Here is an 18,584-nt window from a genome sequence, read left to right on the forward strand (position 1 = left end):
CCCAGCAGGGGACACACGAGAAGCAACCATACATTGGTATTTCTCTCCCTCTCTCCTTCCCTTCCCCTCTACAGATAAATAAAATCTTAAAAAAAAAAAAAAAGAATTTGCCTTTTTTGGTCACCACTCTCCCCTTCTAATTGCTAAGTTCACAAAGAGCTGCTTGCATATTGTATATTCAAAGGTGAGAACTGAATCCCAATGACTAAAAGCTTACCAAACTGATACTCACATCACTACATCATATTCTGGACCTTATCCTGAAATAAATGCTTGGCCATAGCATTTTAAAAAGGCTAGGAATACATTCTGACTGGGTGGCTCAGTTGGTCGGAGTGTCATTCACACACTACGAGGTTGTGACTCTCAGTAAAGGCAGATATCGAGGATGGGGCGGGGAGGCAACCGACCAATGGTTCTCACATTGATGTCTCTCTCCCCCTTATTCTAATGTCAATAAACATACCCTTGGTTGAGGATTAAAAAAACAAAACAAAAAAGCTAGGAACAAATGTCCTGTATTTCTGAGAATCTTAGAAATTCTCAGAAACACCAGTGAGCACACTCGTAAACTGTTGAGGGACCTATCTTTTTGATGTTTTGAGAATCTCCTAGAAATTCAGCAGTCATTGGGGATGTTGGTAAGTCGAGTTTCAATGACATGTTGAGGACAGATACAATATACTAATAGAAAAACAGTAACTCTGATCTCCTCTCTCTGGAAGTTAAGTGAAAGGAAGTTAGTCTAAAAGGAAAACATGTAAACATGTTTTTGCTGAGGGACAGATGAGCCTGGGTAAGTGAGTAGTCTGAGGACATGGGAAGTGGTGGAAGGCAGATCTTTGGTGGGGTTCACTGCTGAGATGAACATCATCTTCCAATGAGACAAAGGAAGAAGGCAGAGAAACAAACCCAGAAAATTCTGGCACTAGGGTATTACAAAGTGTTGAGATGGTAGAATAAAAGAGGTAGGAGTCATCAGAGAGAGCCTGCAGGAAGAAGGAGAGGAAAAAATGTCCTAGGAGCAAAATGAGTGACTGGTAAATAGCACCAAGAATCCAGCTGAGATCTGAGAAAATTAATATGTAAATGAGTTAGCATTTGTTTAATACAGTGCCAGACTGTTACAGTAGTGTTGTTCCAGAACAGCATTAATCTATATCAATATTCATCAGACATCTGTCAAAAAAAACCTTTATGTGAGTTAAAAACAAGTAAGAACCCAGGAAAAATAGTTTGAGACTGGAAAAAACCCTCTTGAAAAAAAGACCTATTATGGCTTCAATGTTTGCACCTCTCCAAATTTATAGGTTGAAGTCCTAATCCCCACTGTATTGTAAATTGAAGCCCTGGCTGGTGTGGCTCAGTGAACTAAGTTAAGCGCCGGACTGCGAAGCAGAGGATTACTGGTTTGATTCCCAGTCAGGGCACAAGCCCAAGTTGCAGGCCGGGTTCCCCAGTGTGGGGAGTGCAAGAGGCAACCACACATTTGATGTTTCTGTCCCTTTCTCCCTCCTGTCCACTCTGCTTAAAAATAAATAAAATCTTTAAAAAGAAAAAAAGAAAATTGAAGACGAGGCCTTTGGATGGTAATGAGGGTTAGATGAGGTCATGAGGGCGGGGCTTCACGATGGGCTGGTGTCCTTGTGAGACACCAGACACCGCTTTCTCACTATGCAGGGATACAAAGAAGGCGTCCGGTAAGCACACAGCAAGATGGTGGCAGAATGAAGCCTACCTCGTCGGCATTTTGATCTTGGACTTCTACAACTCCAGAACTTTGAGAAATACATTTATTTTATTTAAACCATTTGGCTTGAACTGACCAGGAAAAAACTCTTAAAATACCTCAGGAAAGATACTGAACTTATGGAATAAGAACAGAAGGCTACAAGAAGGGAGACCAGAGAACAAGAATGAACTTTTGGAAATTAAAAATGTGATACTCGAGCCCTGGCTGGTGGTGTGTTTCAGTGGACTGAGTGCCAATCTGCAAACCAAAAGGCTACCAGTTCGATTCCCAGTCAGGACATGTGCCTGGGTTGTAGACCAGGTCCCCAGTTGGGGGTGTGCAAGGCATCTATCTGACCGATGTATCTCTCACACATCAATGTTTCTCTTCTTCTCTTTCTGCCTCTCTTCCACTCTATAAAATCTTTTTTAAAATGTGATTACTTCACATTATGTTAAAAAATGGGTCTGGTAAAAGAAAAAGATCAGAGGTCAAATCAAAGAAATTCTCTCAGAAAGTTAAAAACGAAAGGTAAAGAGATGGAAATCAGGAGAAAAAGAAAAATGGAAGATCAGTGCTGGAATTCCAGAGCAAAAAGACGGAGGGCGGGTGGTGGTGGAATGTGGCAATTATTATAGAAATAACTCAAGAATTCCCCAGAAATGAAGGAAATGAGTCTGACCAAGAGAGCCTGCCAACTGCCCAAAGCTAATTAAAACACACACCTTCTTCACCAAGGCATTCATTCCATGGTAAAATTTCAGAAGAAAATCTCCTGAAGCAGAAAAATGGTTACGCATGAAGGTGTTATCAGAAATGGCAGATTAAAAAACAATGAAGCAGTGGCATCAAAATTCTCAAGGAAAATGATTTCCAACCAGAAATCCTACAGTGTATCAGTTTCAGTATAAGCTATTTTCAGACATGCAAGTTTTTGGAAATCTTACCTCTATGAACCTTTTCTCAGAAAGCTAGTAAAAAATGTTCTTCTCTAAAACGAAGGAATACACAAGAAATTAGATATGGTGTTTGGCAAACAAAGACTGGAACTTAACTCAGGAGAAAAGTGGAGTCTGAGATGCCGAGGGGCAGAAGGCATGCAAAGCACCCACCAATCCAGACCACAGCCCCAGGCAAGTTCTAGGAAAGGAGCTTCATAGTAAGTTTTCAGAGGGCTTTTGAAATTTTGTGGTGATTTTGAGAAAACTCAGTGATAGGAACACAGAAATTTTCAAAGGAAACAAAAAGAAAATTAATAACAGGAAAAGCAAAGAATTCTAAGAGAAATGACATATAACCATAACTTGACTCAAATGAACAATACTCCCACATAGTCATGAGGTAAAAACTGTCTACGAATTGAATTAAAAAACTGCCATCTCTCCTAACTGGGAGACTGCAGGGATCTAGATATGGGAGAATGGGAGGGTAATGACAGCACCCAAATTCCTAACTGTCATAAATGGGAAGTTACTAAAACAAAATTTAGAAACATCAAGAAATACCTGTATAAATACAGAATTTAGAAAGCTGAAGATCAATGCATGCTAGAAACCGCTCAGAATTAAAAACATGCTTTTATGGAGCAGGATTTGGCAGTGGGGAAGTTTAAAGCTGGGATAGTACACTATTCATTACAAGTACTTTAAGATTAGTATTAGTTTTTAATCTATGTACATTACTTGGTTAAAAACCTAAAATAACTAGACCTAAAAAGGTCTTTTCCCTTCATTGCTCTGCTTCTTCTACTCTTTAAGACATAAAACTTGTTCAATGATTCAGCATAAAAAGTAATTTCTTCATTTAAAATGCCACAAATATCAAAGTAGTAGTAAAGTATGCTTTAAGTTCATACAGATGGTGCTTTACAAAATCAATCTTTTACAGGCATTTTTGTAACTTCTTAGGCAAATATTTTAAGTATTTGCTATAATTCTAAAAATACAAATATAATAGCACTAAACAGCTTCACAACAAATGCACTTTACATAGTCATTTGCTGATGCCCCTAACTCCATACTAAAAAAAAAGTGTAATTTTGTTTTTTTTTTATAGTGAAACTATACACTGCAACTGTTCGCTGTCAGGGTATTCAACACTGGAACTTAAATGTGTATAATGAAGTGATGCCTTAAAGTATTGCACTTCTAAAGTTTTCTAGGTGCATTTAACACAGAAATGCTAGTAAGGTGCTTATTATTTCAGCCAGGTAAGCATTAGAATTTCAGGCCAAATTACTGGAGGTATCAAAAGTCAGAAGTGTGTTCCTTCGTCTGACAGCCAGAACATTTCTAAGAAGTTTACTCAGAACCTGGTTTGGAAGGAGTAAGACTCATGCCTACCACCCCTAAATTTCTGGATACCTTTCTAATTTGGGCTTTGTAATACATTCAAAATAGTGCCATGAGATGTTTAAAAACATATCCTTAAAAATACTAGAGTGCTTTCTGAAAATTTATTACTTACTCTTTTAAGGTATTCTAACTTAAAGAAGTTTAGGAAAGGGAAAAATGAACATAAAAAAGTTTATTTCTAGCCCTGAAAGAACAAAGTTATTGAACAAAGTCATCAAATACAGCAGTTAATGTCAATGTAACAATTAAATAATTAAAAGGGATTAAATTAAAAATAAGTCAATATAAAATTTGAAGACAAAAGCTGCTTTCATTTAATTACATTTCTATCTATCAACATCAAAAAAGAAAAAAAAAACCCAAAATAAAACACATCCCTACTAAAAATGTTAAATTCCAAATATAATTCTCTGCTTTTCTTAATACAGAATGAAAATCTGCTTGCCACATTTTCTTTCTCCCTCTCATGTGGTGACATTCTAGAATGGTTGAGTGGGAAAGACTCAGTTCTGCTAAGGTCAGGTCAGTGTTGGATTCTCTTTTGTAATCCCCACTATACCTACCCACAGTGTCTTTGCCGAAGTGGTCAACAAACATGCTGAGAAAAAAATGTATTTGTCTGTGTATATTTTTCCTTTCTTATACACATGCATATACATATACTGTGAAAAAACGGATTTGGATTGTTTAAATATCTGGTGTGGAAGTAATGAAGACAATCTTTTTTTGTATTACTATGAAATCCACTATAATAAAAACAAAACCAAAATGAGCACTAATCTGGATTTTGGCTATATTTTAGAATTGATTTTTTGACATTTCACTAGATATGGACCTCAGTATATTTAAAATATTTTAGATAAAAAAACTGATGCAAATATTTTAAGTACTCATTTTTTATTTCTAACGATAGCTACTGCTTGATCAGATCTAGACTTATCCTGGCTACAATACAGTATATTTAAACATATTTATGTGAGATAGCCCTTAAAGAAATACTCATAGGTAGTTTCAAGTTGCTTATTAAAGGCACAGGTTCATTTAGGGCTGGTGGTAACTAGATAAGCAGCTTAATATTTATAAGTGAAAGGGAAGAGAATTATGTGCCAGGCTTTCAACACATGAAGAGAGAGTTGTGTTAGCCTTAGTTTCTGACGCTAACACAATCACTCTACTTCTTTACAATTCCAGGTAGGATAAAATATTCAATATTTTCATGGTTTCCCGGTTTTAACTGTCCCTAACAGCAGCAAAAGGAACAAAAAAGGAGAAGGAAAATTTAAGACTGCTAGAGTCTAAAATATAATAAATTAAGTACTATAGTAATACTGTCCTAATAATATAAGAGGACTAAGGTAACTTTTAGATTTCAGTGGGAATTTTCATTGTAAAGTGATGACAAAAAGGGCAAATACAAAAAGCAGTTATTTAGAAAATGTGAATCTTGATTCAGATATAAATTTTTCTTTCAACAAGATCTAAGCATTTTAATTTAAAATTAACTAATATATCACAATTCTGTACTGCTTTTAAGGTTATTCTGTTTAAAAATGACACATTTTAGAACCAAAGTATATTTCTATTACAAGTTAGTTTATCCAATTAAGTAAAGAATAAACCACAGTGTAGTTCCCTTAACCTAGGAGTCAGGTTTTAATGACAAAGTCCGTTGCCAGCAATGGACATGCAGGTAACCATCCAAAGTTGTAAATACAAACCCCAAACTGCTTCTATAAACCAAAAAGACCTTTGTTGAGTTGTAGAAATACAAATGGGGCATTAGCACTGAGTTCGATGAATATGGTCTCTATGACTGCACACGAGGTGCCAGCTACAGTGGTCATGATCATCAGTCTCATCATCTAGTTGGTTTTCACCGGTAGCATCTTCTTCACCGTAATTAATCCAGAAAACTATTTACAAAGAATGTTCAAATCTGGAATTCAAAGAGGCAATGTGGCTTTCCACCAGAAATAAACCAGCTTGTTCCTATAATTCAGTAATAGCTATAGAGGCCAATATAATCCAGAGAAACATGAAATCAAGAATCAAAAAAAGAGACAATTAAGTGCTCTAGATAAAAGTTTAACTCTTTTACTCATTTCTGTGAAAAACTTCCTGCATTATCAATAAAAAACCAGCCATTTCTATTCTTATACCTGTATCTTATACACAGATGACTGGAATGATAGGAAATAAAACTGTATTATCCCCCCCCCAATGTACTCCAAAACATCACAAATGTTTTTATTCATGATCTGTACTATTACAGGATGGCAAGCAGGCACGAAATTAATAGGAGAATGGTGGGAACATTCCCATGTTCCAAAACCAAACCACAGATTTTTCTCTTTTATGTGGCTCTTGGCATGTCAGAAAGGACAATACTGCATCCAAATACAAAACAATAAAGAAATAAGGAGAGAGGAAAAGGAGAGGAAGAAGAGACCAGAAGTGGGGGTGTAGGTGGGGGAGGGAGACTCTAATAATGCTACAGGTCACAGACCTTTTAAAATCTTTAAAATAAAAAAAATATTGCTATCAATAAGGACATTTCATTTTTCTTCCTTTCTCCAGTTTTATACCTAAACATTATTTACTTATTTGAAAAAAATATAAAGTAACTCAACATCTCAAATGATCCATGAATTTATCAAGAACTACTATCAGTTTTCAGACAGTGAAACGTTGGTAATGGTTTAGGTACGATGTTTTTAATGAATCTCTAGAGTTTACTGGTCAGCAGCTGCATCTCCACGTAACTGACAAGTCTCTTTCATGAATACAATCTCATCTACTTATCTGACAGCTCGACAAGGTTCAAGTCTTTTCCACTTTGCCTCTACTAGCTCCAAATATTTTCTCCTTTAAATGGAAAAAGAGTTAATTCTGAAAATTCAATGGTTATTATATTATTTTACTATGGTGGTGGTCGGGAGTAGGGTGAGAGAGGGTTAATTAAAAAACAAACTAAAATTACAACATATACAGAAACATTTCCAAAATGATGGGGAAAAAAGGGGAAGAGGAAGGTAGGGGCACTAACAAAAGTTGGAAGAGCAAATCCTAAAGCCAAATCTGAAGAGGAAACAGTTGAAAACAAAATCATAAAGATGTACAATCAATGGGATTCTTTTTCTGTCTCAATGATTTAGTTATAAATATAGATTATTAGTCTTCTCTTTATACATGTAACAAATGCCAAGCACTTCACTAACATGATATTTCTAAAACTGACTTTTTCACATTTGTTAAAAAAGGTAAAAATCACATACTTTTCTTCCCTTCCCCCAGTTCAAATTCTGAACTGAAATATTACAACAGCGGGTTCTAAATTCTATACAAAATTAAATCATATTAATCTCCTTTGCCAATATAAGGAGTTACATAATTTCTATCAAACTTGCCTCAAATTTAGGCCTAAGAAAAATTTCTCAAAGCAACTCAAAAAGAGCAATTCAAGAAAAAAGAAAGCTACAAAGAGAGAAAAGAAGACCAGCAGATGAGACAAATAACTGAACAACTCAAATCTACCATTCAAGTACTGAAAATACCCCAAAAGGGACAATGAATGGAATCTATTACAATGAAGTCAGCAAAATAAAATGCAAATCTCAAGCATGATAAATGGCCCTGATGGGCTGTCTGCTGAAAGAAGGCTAGTGATTCATTCCACAATTCCTTTTGGACCCTAAAGAAGGGATTCAATAGAAGGTTGTCATTCTGTTTTGCAATTTTTTCTTGGTTGTCTTCAGGAAGTAGTTATTTTTTTTCCTCCACATTGTGCAGGCCATTTCCTTAAAACCCAAAAGAGTAATAATTTTCATATATTAAAATACTTCTTTTAGAAAATGGAAAAGGAACATGAGGCCATGGCAACAATGTTAACGATTACTCTTCATTGCTTCTTTAGCTGCCATAATCAGTGGTGTCAAGCTAGATAATGGTTTGGCCAGTTTCAGGAAAGGATGCTGCCAGAAAGAGGAAAGAAAAATAAATTTATAAATGTCACCAATTTAGAAGCTAAATACTTCCTTTCAATTAAAGCCCCAAAGATTTTAAAGGGCCATGGTTTATTTAATAAACACATATTTCAATACTTGCATAAAATCAGCATAACCAATACATCACTTTCTTTATAAAATGTCAGTTAAATGACCCAGATAACCCATGCCAGCAATGAACTGCTCTGAGAATTGATAATATGCAAAAATTCACATACTCCTAAACTGTGGCAACTGTCATGCTTCTGCTGATGAATGAGCACTGAAATGTAACTGACAAAACCTACGTAAACTTTCTGCTGATTACTCGAAAAAGTCAACTTTTTCCAAAGATAATATAATTTCCAAATTCACCTGTAACAATTCTTTGGCCGAACCCCTTTTCTCCACATCCATCTCCAAACATCGATTTAAGAAATCCCGAAATATTGGCGAAAGTTTCTCTGGATTCTGAAGTTCTGGAGTTCCATTAGTTGCTATCAGGTACAAAGCCTTTAAAAAAGAACATCTGTTACGCACTTCAGGTAGCAGCTCAGCACAGAAAGTGCTTTGTAACACTCATTTCATTTCAGTAAAGACAGTCACCAAGAACACTAACATGAGGCCAGGATTCTTTCTACTCATCTGGAGTAGATGTTTTTTCCTTTGTTTTAGACCTTACATTTCCCTAACTTCTTTCTCAAAAATTAGCTTCATCTTATTTTTGGTGGGTGTAGGCGGGGGTGGAAGGTAGAGGTTGTATGTAATACATAATGATAAAAGAACTGTAATATGTAAAGAAATAAAGAAAATGACCACAATCTCACCATTAACATATAATAGCATCCCTTTTACCTTTCTCAAGCTTTTTTCAAGACACACCACACTTATAAATTAAGTTACATATAATAACGTAATTTATTAAAACTTAAAAAAAAACTAGTTATATCTATGTAGCTAGAGATGAAGAGGCAGAGGACAGAGGATTTTGGGACAGTGAATGCACTGTATACTATAACGAGGGACATACGTTATTCATTATACATTTGTCCAAACCCACACAATGTACACTACCCCAAGAGGGATGATGATGTGTCAGTGCAGGTTCACTGACTGTTAAGACACGGAAGCTCCGGTGAGGGATGCCGACAGTGAGACTGTGTGTGTGCCACGGGAGGTGGGTATACAGGAAATCTGTGCCTTCCCCTCAAGTCTGCTGTGAACTGAAAACTCCTCTTAAAGAAAGTTTAAAGGAAAAACCCCAAAACCAAAACTAGCTATATCCCTAGCTTCATCATTACTAACAACTGATTAGAGATAGAAAATTATTTTAATGGTTGAATTGACTAGTGTCTTTAATTATATGAATGTTTTATAATTTAATCAATCACCTTTGGAAAATCCTTGTATTCACTATGTACTCTTCTGATTATTTTCTTTAAATTTCTAAAAATGAAATTTTTAAAAACAAACTCTTTTCAGAAGTCCTAGATTTATAAAACTGAGTAGATAACAGCATTCCCATATCTCACCCCACCCCCTCAGTATCTTACATTAGCATACATTAGGGCTCACTCTTTGTACTGTTCAGTTTTATGGGTTTTAACAAATGCAGACTGTCATGTAACCACCATTTCAGTATCACAAAGAATAACTTCCCTGCCCTAAAAATCCCATGCTCCCCTCATTCATCACCCCCATACTCTTAAGCCCCTGGAAACCACTGATCTTTTTCACTCTATAGTTGGAACCATACAGTATATGTAGCCTTTTGAAACTGGATTCTTTCACTAAGCAATATGCATGTAAGGTTTTTCTAACTCTTTTTGTGGTTTGATAGCTCATTTCTTTTTATCTTTTTAATGTTATGGAACAACATTCCATTGTATGGATGTACCACTGTCTATATACTCAGTTTTTATACAGTATATTTATATATTTCACAAATTGGTTGTTTCCAGGTTTGAGTAATTATGAATAAAGACATAAATATTTGTGCATTTTTTTTTATTAAAGGGAGAAAAATATCAATGTGTGGTTGCCTCTCATGCACCCCACACTGGGGACCTGGCCCACAGCAACTGAGGATGTGCCCTGACTGGGAATTGAACCAGCGACCCTTTGGTTCATAGCCCGTGCTCAATCCACTGAACTACACCAGCCAGGTTGTGCGTAATTTTTTGGTATGGATCTAAGTTGTCAACTCATTTGGATAAATAATAAGGGGCATGATTTGGGGTCATATATTAAGAGCATGTTTAATCTTTTAGGAAACCGTCAAATTGTGTTCCAAAGTGACCTCTATCTACCATTTTGTATTTCCACCAGCAATGAATGAGAGTCCTGTAGTCCTTGGTACTTACTAGCATTTGGTATTATCAGGTTTTTGGATTTTAGGCCATTCTAATAGGTGTGTAATAGTATCTCTTTGTTGTTTTACTTTTTAAAAGAGTTCATTTAGCCCTGGCTGGTGTAGCTCAGTGGATTGAGCGCAGGCTGTGAACCAAAGGGTTGCCAGTTCTATTCCCAGTCAGGGCACATGCCTGGGTTGCAGGGCAGGTCCCCAGTGGGGCCACGTGAGAGGCAACCACACATTGATGTTTCTGTCTCTCTTTCTCCCTCCCTTTCCCTCTGTCTAAAAATATACATAAATAAAATCTTTTAAAAATATTTCATTTATTTTTAGAGAGGGGGAAAGAAGGGAGAAAAGAGAGGGAGAGAAACACTGATGTGGAAGAGAAACATGGGTCAGTGGCCTCTCTGCACCCCCTCAACTGGGGCCCTGGCCTGCAGCCCAGGCATGTGCCCTGACGGGGAGTCCAACTGGTGACTTTTTGCTTTGCTGAATGACCCAACCCAGAGCCACACCAGGCAGGGCTCTCTTTGATCTTTTAATTTAGCAGTTCTCCAACAACACAATGCTGACCATCTTTTCCTATGCTTACCTGGTATCTGTGTATTTTCTCTGGTGAGCTGTATGCAGATCTTTTGCCCATTAAAAAAATTTTTACCTGTGACCCTTTTATTCAGTCTAATTATTATGTGTACAATGTAAATTAATCTCCACTTCATATTTTGTCAAAATCTTTTCTCTATTTTAAAACTGAGTTGTTTGTTTCTTTGTTGTTGAATTTTGAGAATTCTTTGTATGTCTGGATAACAATCCCATATCAAACAGATGTTTTGCAAACATTTTCTTTCAGCCTGTGACTTGTTTTTTTATTCTCTTAATAGTATCTTTCTCAGAGATTTTAACTTTAACAAAGACGAATTTATTCTTTCATGAATTGTACTTCTGATGTCCCATCTAAAAACATCACCAAACCCAAGTTCACCTGGAATTTCTGCTGAGTTATTTAAAGTTTCTGCCATCTTCCCCTGACTGGTGTGGCTCAGTGGGTCAGGCGATGCTCCACAAAGTGAAAGGGTGCTCGCTGGTTTGATTCCCAGTCAGGGCACATGCTTAGGTTGTGAGTTTGGTTCCAGGTCAGGGTGACTGCAAGAGGCAACCAATCGATGTTTCTCTCCCTCTCTTTCTCCCTCCCTTGTTCTCTCTCTCTAAAAGTAAATAAATAAAATCTTTTTAAAAAGTTTTTGCCATCAAAAAAGGATATGAACTGACACTTGAACCGTCAGTACATGAGTGTGCCCATTTCCCTGTCTGTTAAAATTCATTCTTCTCTACAAGACATTTCTCCAAAAAATTTCATTCTAAGAGATTATCCCTGAGATATCCATTAATTTCAAGATCATAAAACTACTGTGAGCCTCAATACATCCATGAGAATGAATTAATAGGGAATGCCATAAAAACAAGTACTCAACCAAATACTCAATAACCTTCTTCTACTTTAGGATAAATCTTATTACACTCTACCTTCATTTATGTTTGTGATTATAAGCAACCCATCACTCCCAATCATTTCCTCAGCTTCTCCATTCTAACACCCATGCGACTCTGCACATTCTCCTTTCTAGCCTTAATGTTTTCATACCTGCTCTCCCTCCTTCTCAAACATCCTCCTTATTGAGGCCCGGCTCTCCCTTGAGGAATGTAATTCTTCCGCAGCACTCTCCAGTGGCAGCTTTTCCTCCCCCATACCTTCCAACGGCTCTGGAGACCAGTGTTCTTTTGGCTCCTAATTACCTCTTGAGGCCTCTGTTTCCCTCCTTTGTAACTCCTGGGTTTTTAAGCTCCTATCTACCTTTCCTGGCTTCAAATATCTACCAAACACCGTTATCATCTCTAACATTATTCATAATTCATGGTGATTTCAACAGTTATAAAGAAGCTTGTTACGATTCCTGATTTCTTCTCTGATGCTCTCGTCCTTTAGCCTACCTCAGCCACACCCATGCCCACATCTTACACCTTATCAGTACCAATAATTACAACTCTCGGATCTCAGTTGTACTCCCTCTCTTCTTTTCTTTTCACTCCTAGTACCCTAAAGCCAGTGATCCCTGAACTCTGCTAGACCTGAATCAATCCTACTGATCTTCCAGTGTTCGTCATTCTTTTCACATAATTATTTCTTTGACCCTGCTGCACTTCATGGCATTCAGTGGCTGAGTATGGCTGAAACCTACCTATACCTTGTCTGTACCTACGCAGCTAAATATGGTGAAAGAAAAATATATATCCCTCCTGACTGGCATCATTAACCTCATACCCCTAGCGTCTCCAAAATTCATACCAGATTTCTTTCACTCTTCCCTTTCTGTTCTTGGGACATTTCTGTGGGCTCCCCTTGAGTGTTACAATTTCTTGAACTTAGTTTTCCTTTTGATGACCCTGAAAGTTTGCATGGGTACTGATCATTTATCGAAAGATGCCCATCTACTGGAATTTGATGTTTTCTTCATGGTTAGACAGAGACTGTGGTTTTGGCGGAGGAAGATCACAGTCGGGAGTGCCATTTTCATTGCACCCTATCAAAGGTGCATCCTATCAACATGATTTAGGACTGTTCATGTTCACCTCGTCACCTAGCTGAGGTAGTATTTGTCAAGTGTCTTCACTGCAGTTACTTTTTTCTCCCCCTTTCACACTATGCTCTTTGGAAGGAAGTCACTGTGTGTAGCCTACATGTAAGGAGTGGGAGTTACGCTCCATCTCCTCCTGCAGGGTGGGGCATCCACATAAACTATTTGGAATTCTTCCGTATAGGAGATCTGATGCTTCTGCACCATCTGTTTATTTATTCAATCACTTTATTTCTATCAGTATGGACTCATAAATATCATACTTTGGGTCATAATCTCAATACTACTTTGTTGTTAAAACTACTGCACCCTGGCCAGTAGAGCTCCTTCAGTTTGGCTCTTGTGCTCCTTTGACATGCCCCACCCACCATCAGTGGGCTTTACTCTTTAACTCCATGTTATCTACTTGTTAATTTTTTAATAAAAAAGCTAAATGTTTTAGTACTAAACTTTCTTATTTCCCTGCAAGGCTGCCACTTCGTTATAAAAAAAATAGCACCAGCAAACACAGTACACTGCAAAATTAAGATAGCAGTACTATTTGTCACCCGACACGACAATGACTAACAAATGCCATTCTCCACTGCCAGTTATTTCCAGTGCAAAGATCACCAAGCATTTTGACCTAAATCCACAGACAGATATAAGCAAGTTACAATATTATATAAGGCTTAAGATAACAATGTTATCCTTGAATTACATAATTTTCATAACTAGATTTTACCATAGACAATTTCAGGAATTCTGAATATTAAACTGTAGGCTTGACCAAAAATCATATGGTGTTGTGAAAAAGATGCATATTATATTTATCTACATGAAAGTCATTTATCGCTATGTTTATCATTAAAAGTCAAGGGGTATTTTCCTTCAATATCATTGCTGTAGTTTTTTTCTACTGGTATTATTAAAACCACTATTTAAAATCTTCTATCCACCACTAATTTAAGACAACTATGGTAGATTATGTCGTTTCATACTACTTTATTTAGGGGGTGTTCCATTTTTACTCCTCGGTAAACTTTATGTATTTCTCATACACTTTTTCACTCATTAGGTCCTCTAGTTCTGAAGGGTTACTGTCATCTTGATCAGTCGACTATCTTAAAACAAGATTTGTCGACAAGTCCTGGATTTTCTGCAAAGCCTCATTAATTTTAGTTACCTCTCCTAATAGAGAATAGAGTTAACTAGCAGCTTTCACACTTTTCAAAGCAACGAACTCATCTTTTTGGTTCAATTTTGTCCCAATTTCAGGCAGACTACAGTAAATAACATCTCCCAATGCTTCCTGTGAAAAATTGGGTATCCCCACTTTTTCAATACTATTTTCTGCTGTTGCCCACTCATATCTGTCTGTGGATTTACACACCAGGCACAGACTGGAGCCACTGCGCACCGTGCTGAGTTCACAGGAGTGCAGGGAGTGGCAGCACACGCCAGTGCTATGAGTTCATTTTACTTTCTTAGCTCAGGTTTAGAAGATGTAACTCTTTCTGTCATTATTCTAATGCTCATTGAAGGGCTTACAAAGTATACACCTTTCAATTACCACCATCATTTCATTATACCACTTCATGCAGAGTATAATAATCTTATGATTCTCCCCCTTAGCCTGATGGGTTTGTTGTTTTATTTATAGACGTTCTTTTGTTCCCAGATATTATTTGTATTGAAACAGTTTTATCTTTTTTTTTTGGTTATTTTTTTGTGTTTTTAAAAATATCTTATGGCCCGGGCTGGTGTGGTTCAGCGGATTGAGTGCCGGCTTGAGAACCGAAGGGTGACTGGTTCTATTCCTGGTCAGGACACACGCCTGGGTTGCAGCTGGGTCCCTGGTTGGGGGTGTTTGGGGGGCAGCCATTCTCCCTCCCTTCCCCTCTCTCTAAAAGTAAATAAAATCTATTTTTTTTAATTTAAAGATATTTATTAAAAAGAAAATTATATATATTTTACCAATTTAGTTACTATCTCTAGTGTTCTTACTTTTCCCATATGAAACCATATTACCATTTTCTATTTGAGAAGCTTCCTTTAACATTTCTTATAGTGTAGATCTACTAGTGATAAATTCTTTCAACATTTGTATGTTTGAAAAAAATCTTTATTTCATCTTAGTTTTTAAAAGGTATTTGTTGGATGTACAATTCTTGTTTTTTTGTTTGTTGTGACCCCTACTCGGGGCCTGGCCTGCAACCCAGGCATGTGCCCCAACTGGGGATTGAACCAGGTGACCCTTGGGTTGGCAAGCTGGCACTTGGTCCACTGGGCCACACCAGCCAGGGCAGATTTCATTGCATTTTTAATGAAGGGGGACAGAAATAAAGATAATACATTAAGACAATTGAAAGAGTCCACTTTTAGGCTTCTTCCATTTCTTATTTAAGAACATATTTATATAGATTTATTGCTTGGAGCAAAACCTTTATTCCATAATTATTTTAGCTATTATTTGATTGCTCAAAGTTTGTTCTCTACAAGATTTTATAAAGTATTTATTTATAGGCATGCATTTTAGAGAGAAGTGAAAGGAGAGATGAAGAGGAGAGAGAGACATCAAGGTGAGAGAGAAACATCAATTGGTTGTCTTTCATGTGCACCCCGACTGCAACCTAGGAATCAAACTGGTGTTTTTCTGCTTTGTGGGATGATGCCTGAAACTACACTAGGCAGGACTCTCTACAAGAAGGTCACATTTTTGTGATTGTTTGGTTCACAGGCTGCTATTCAATCCGCTGAACCACACCATACAGGGCATTTATTATATTTTTTTAAAAATTTCATTTCTGCCCTGGCTGGTGTGGCTCAGTGGATTGAGCGCGGGCCTGTGAACCAAAGTATCGTGGTTTGATTCCCAGTCAGGGCACATGCCTGGGTTGCAGGCCAGTTCCCAGCAGGGGACGCACAAGAAGCAACCATATATTAATATTTCTCTCCCTCTCTCCTTCCCTTCACCTCTAAGGATAAATAAATAAAATCTTACATCAATCATTTTTCCTATACTGTATAATCTGCCACTTACTCAATCTTACATTATAGCTTATAAATTTAATAAAAAAATATACATTCTAAATATTACTACTTAACACCTGGAATGCAGTTATATAAATTGTTTTCTTGTCCTTGTGTGCTAATGCTTTTATCTGCATCAGTTCTCGTTAAGTTTTTCTTGTCATTATAGGTTGACATTTTCCTGATCTTTTGCCTGCCTGGTAAACTTTGACTGGATATTTGGGTGCTGTATATACCTGTAGTCCTGTAAATATTCTTGAACTTTGTTTTTGGACACAGTTACTTTGGAACCTCAGAACAGATCCCTCTGGGTCTTGTTTTTAAGATTTTAGGTGGGCCCCAACAAATCTGTTAGATTAAGATTTGTGAGACTATAGCAGCATGCAGTCTAGGGGTAATTATTTCCTATCACTGAGACAAGACTCCTAAGTCTTCTACTCAACATCCTGTCAATCACAAGGTTCTCCACTAGGGCTGACAGAGACAGACACTACTCCCAACCCTGTGTGAGCAGCAGGCACCATTTTCTCCAATCGTAGCAGATGGATACATCCTGGTCCTGGGTAGACTATTCACACAGGTATGCCGATCTCTGCTGAATGCTCAATGGGGATTTTCCACAAATCCTGGGTCTTGTCTCTGCAAAGGTTTCTCCACTCCTGTACTGTGTCTTGTGAATTCCAGCTGCCGGGGTCGCCCCAGACTCTCACATCCACGGCCTCAACTCAAGGAGTCCCTGTGCCTTACCTGGATTGTCCCTCCCTGTGCATGGCCTGTAAACTCTCAAGACATTAAGCTGGAACAATTGTAGGGCTCACCTCATGCCTTCCCTGTTTTTAGATATCATTTTTCTTCATAGTTTGATCTCCAAGTGTCTTGAAAACCACTGTTTCATATATTCCTGTAGAAGGGTTAATCTGGTTCCTATTATTCCATCTTGACAGGAAGTAGAAGTTCCTGTTTGCTAAGTTTCCACCAATTACATACACAGTGCCAATACTCAAGTCTCAGTTTTCATCTTACTTGACTTAATTGTAGTTTCTGACAAGCTGATATTTCCATCACTTTTTGGATGTAGATTCCAGGGCATATGTTTATTTGGTTTTATCTACCTCTCTGGCCATACCTTTTCAGTATCCTAGACTGACACATAACTCTGTCATGAAATGTCTCAGGGTGTAAACTGAATCTCCTCTATGGTCTGTCTATGCCCATTGGATCTGGTGATCCTATGTAGTCTCATAGCTTTATAATAAGTCTCAATGTTATGTCTCTGGCCTGGATCCCAGACTTGCATACCCAACAGCCTATTCAATATACCCACTTAGATATCTTCATAGGCATCTTGACAAGTCTAAATAAAACATGTTAACATGTTATCTCCTGACCTCCCACCTGCCACCCCATCCAACCCCTCTACCTGTACCCTTCTGCATTTCAGTTCAGGTGAACTGAGTTCAACTTCATTTTTTCAGTTGCTTAGGCCCAATTCCTGTGGTCATCTCTCTCTCACTCATGTAGGTTCCCCTTTCAAAATACATCCAGAATCCAGAATTCCTTTTCCCACCCCCACTGACCTCATCCTAGTCTAAGCTACCATCTTTTCTTGTCTGGATTATTGCAATACTCTCCTAATTGTTCTGCTTTTGCCTTTATCTCACTTGAGTCTAAAACCATATCACTTTTCTGCTCAAAACTGTCCATTGGTTCCCCATCTTACTTAGAGGCCTAATAACACACAACACAGTGCGGCCTCATTTCTTTACTATCTACCTTTTTTTCTCTTGCTATGTGTTCACTGACTGCGAACTATGCTGGAACCACCAACTTTTTTTTTTTAACCCATCAGGAGTGCTCCTGCTTTAGAGCTGTTGTATATGCTGTTCCTTCTGATTAGAATGTTCCTCCTTTTGGTAACTCAGTATCATCACTCTCTTACTTCCCCTGTTCAAATGTCAACTCTGTAAAGCTCTCCTCAAAGCACTTTTGAAAATGAACTCAACTTCTGACTTCCTGCCTACCAGTCCCAGTACTTGAGTCCGTCATCATTTAATATACTACATATGATTCTTACTGTTTATTGCTTCTCTCCTTCTACAAGTACAAAAATTACGTTGGTTCTTTTAGAATGCCTTGAACAGTGCCTAACAGAGCAGATCTTTGAGTTAATATTTACTGAACAAATCAATAAAATTAGAAGGTTTTAGCTCTGCGTGGCCTGGCTCAGTTGGCTGGGAGTCGTCCTGCAAGGCACATGCCTGGGTTGCGGGTTTGGTCCTGGTTAGGGCGTGTATGAGAGGCAACCAATTGATGATGTTCTCCCTCCCATCCCCTCTCTCTAGAAATGGATAGATCCAATCTTTAAAAAAAAAATTAGGTTTAAAAAATCATTCTGAAAAGTGTTCTAAAATTCACTATCTCTATAAAAGTACTTTAATTGCTTACCTGAACTGCAATTTTTGCAAGAAGATAAAAAGCATCCAGGAAAAACAATTAAAATTCATGTCATCCACATAG

At 37.5% G+C, this 18,584-nt stretch overlaps 1 protein-coding gene across 1 annotated transcript in view; it reads right to left on the bottom strand.

The window, feature by feature from the left end:
- Positions 1-5,660: 5,660 nt before the first annotated feature.
- PAK2 (p21 (RAC1) activated kinase 2) overlaps positions 5,661-18,584 on the bottom strand; it is a 91,658-nt gene continuing 78,734 nt past the window's right edge. Inside the window, exons 14-15 of the mRNA XM_037147401.2 lie at positions 8,445-8,582; positions 5,661-8,057 (exon numbers count right to left, since the gene is read on the bottom strand). Coding sequence (XP_037003296.1) covers positions 7,971-8,057; positions 8,445-8,582 — 225 coding nt within the window. The 3' untranslated portion in view covers positions 5,661-7,970. The remainder of the gene's footprint in view (positions 8,058-8,444; positions 8,583-18,584) is intronic.

Source organism: Artibeus jamaicensis, unplaced genomic scaffold (assembly GCF_021234435.1).
Source record: "Artibeus jamaicensis isolate MK-2021 breed Jamaican fruit bat unplaced genomic scaffold, CSHL_Jam_final contig_793, whole genome shotgun sequence".
Taxonomy (NCBI): Eukaryota; Metazoa; Chordata; class Mammalia; order Chiroptera; family Phyllostomidae; genus Artibeus; species Artibeus jamaicensis.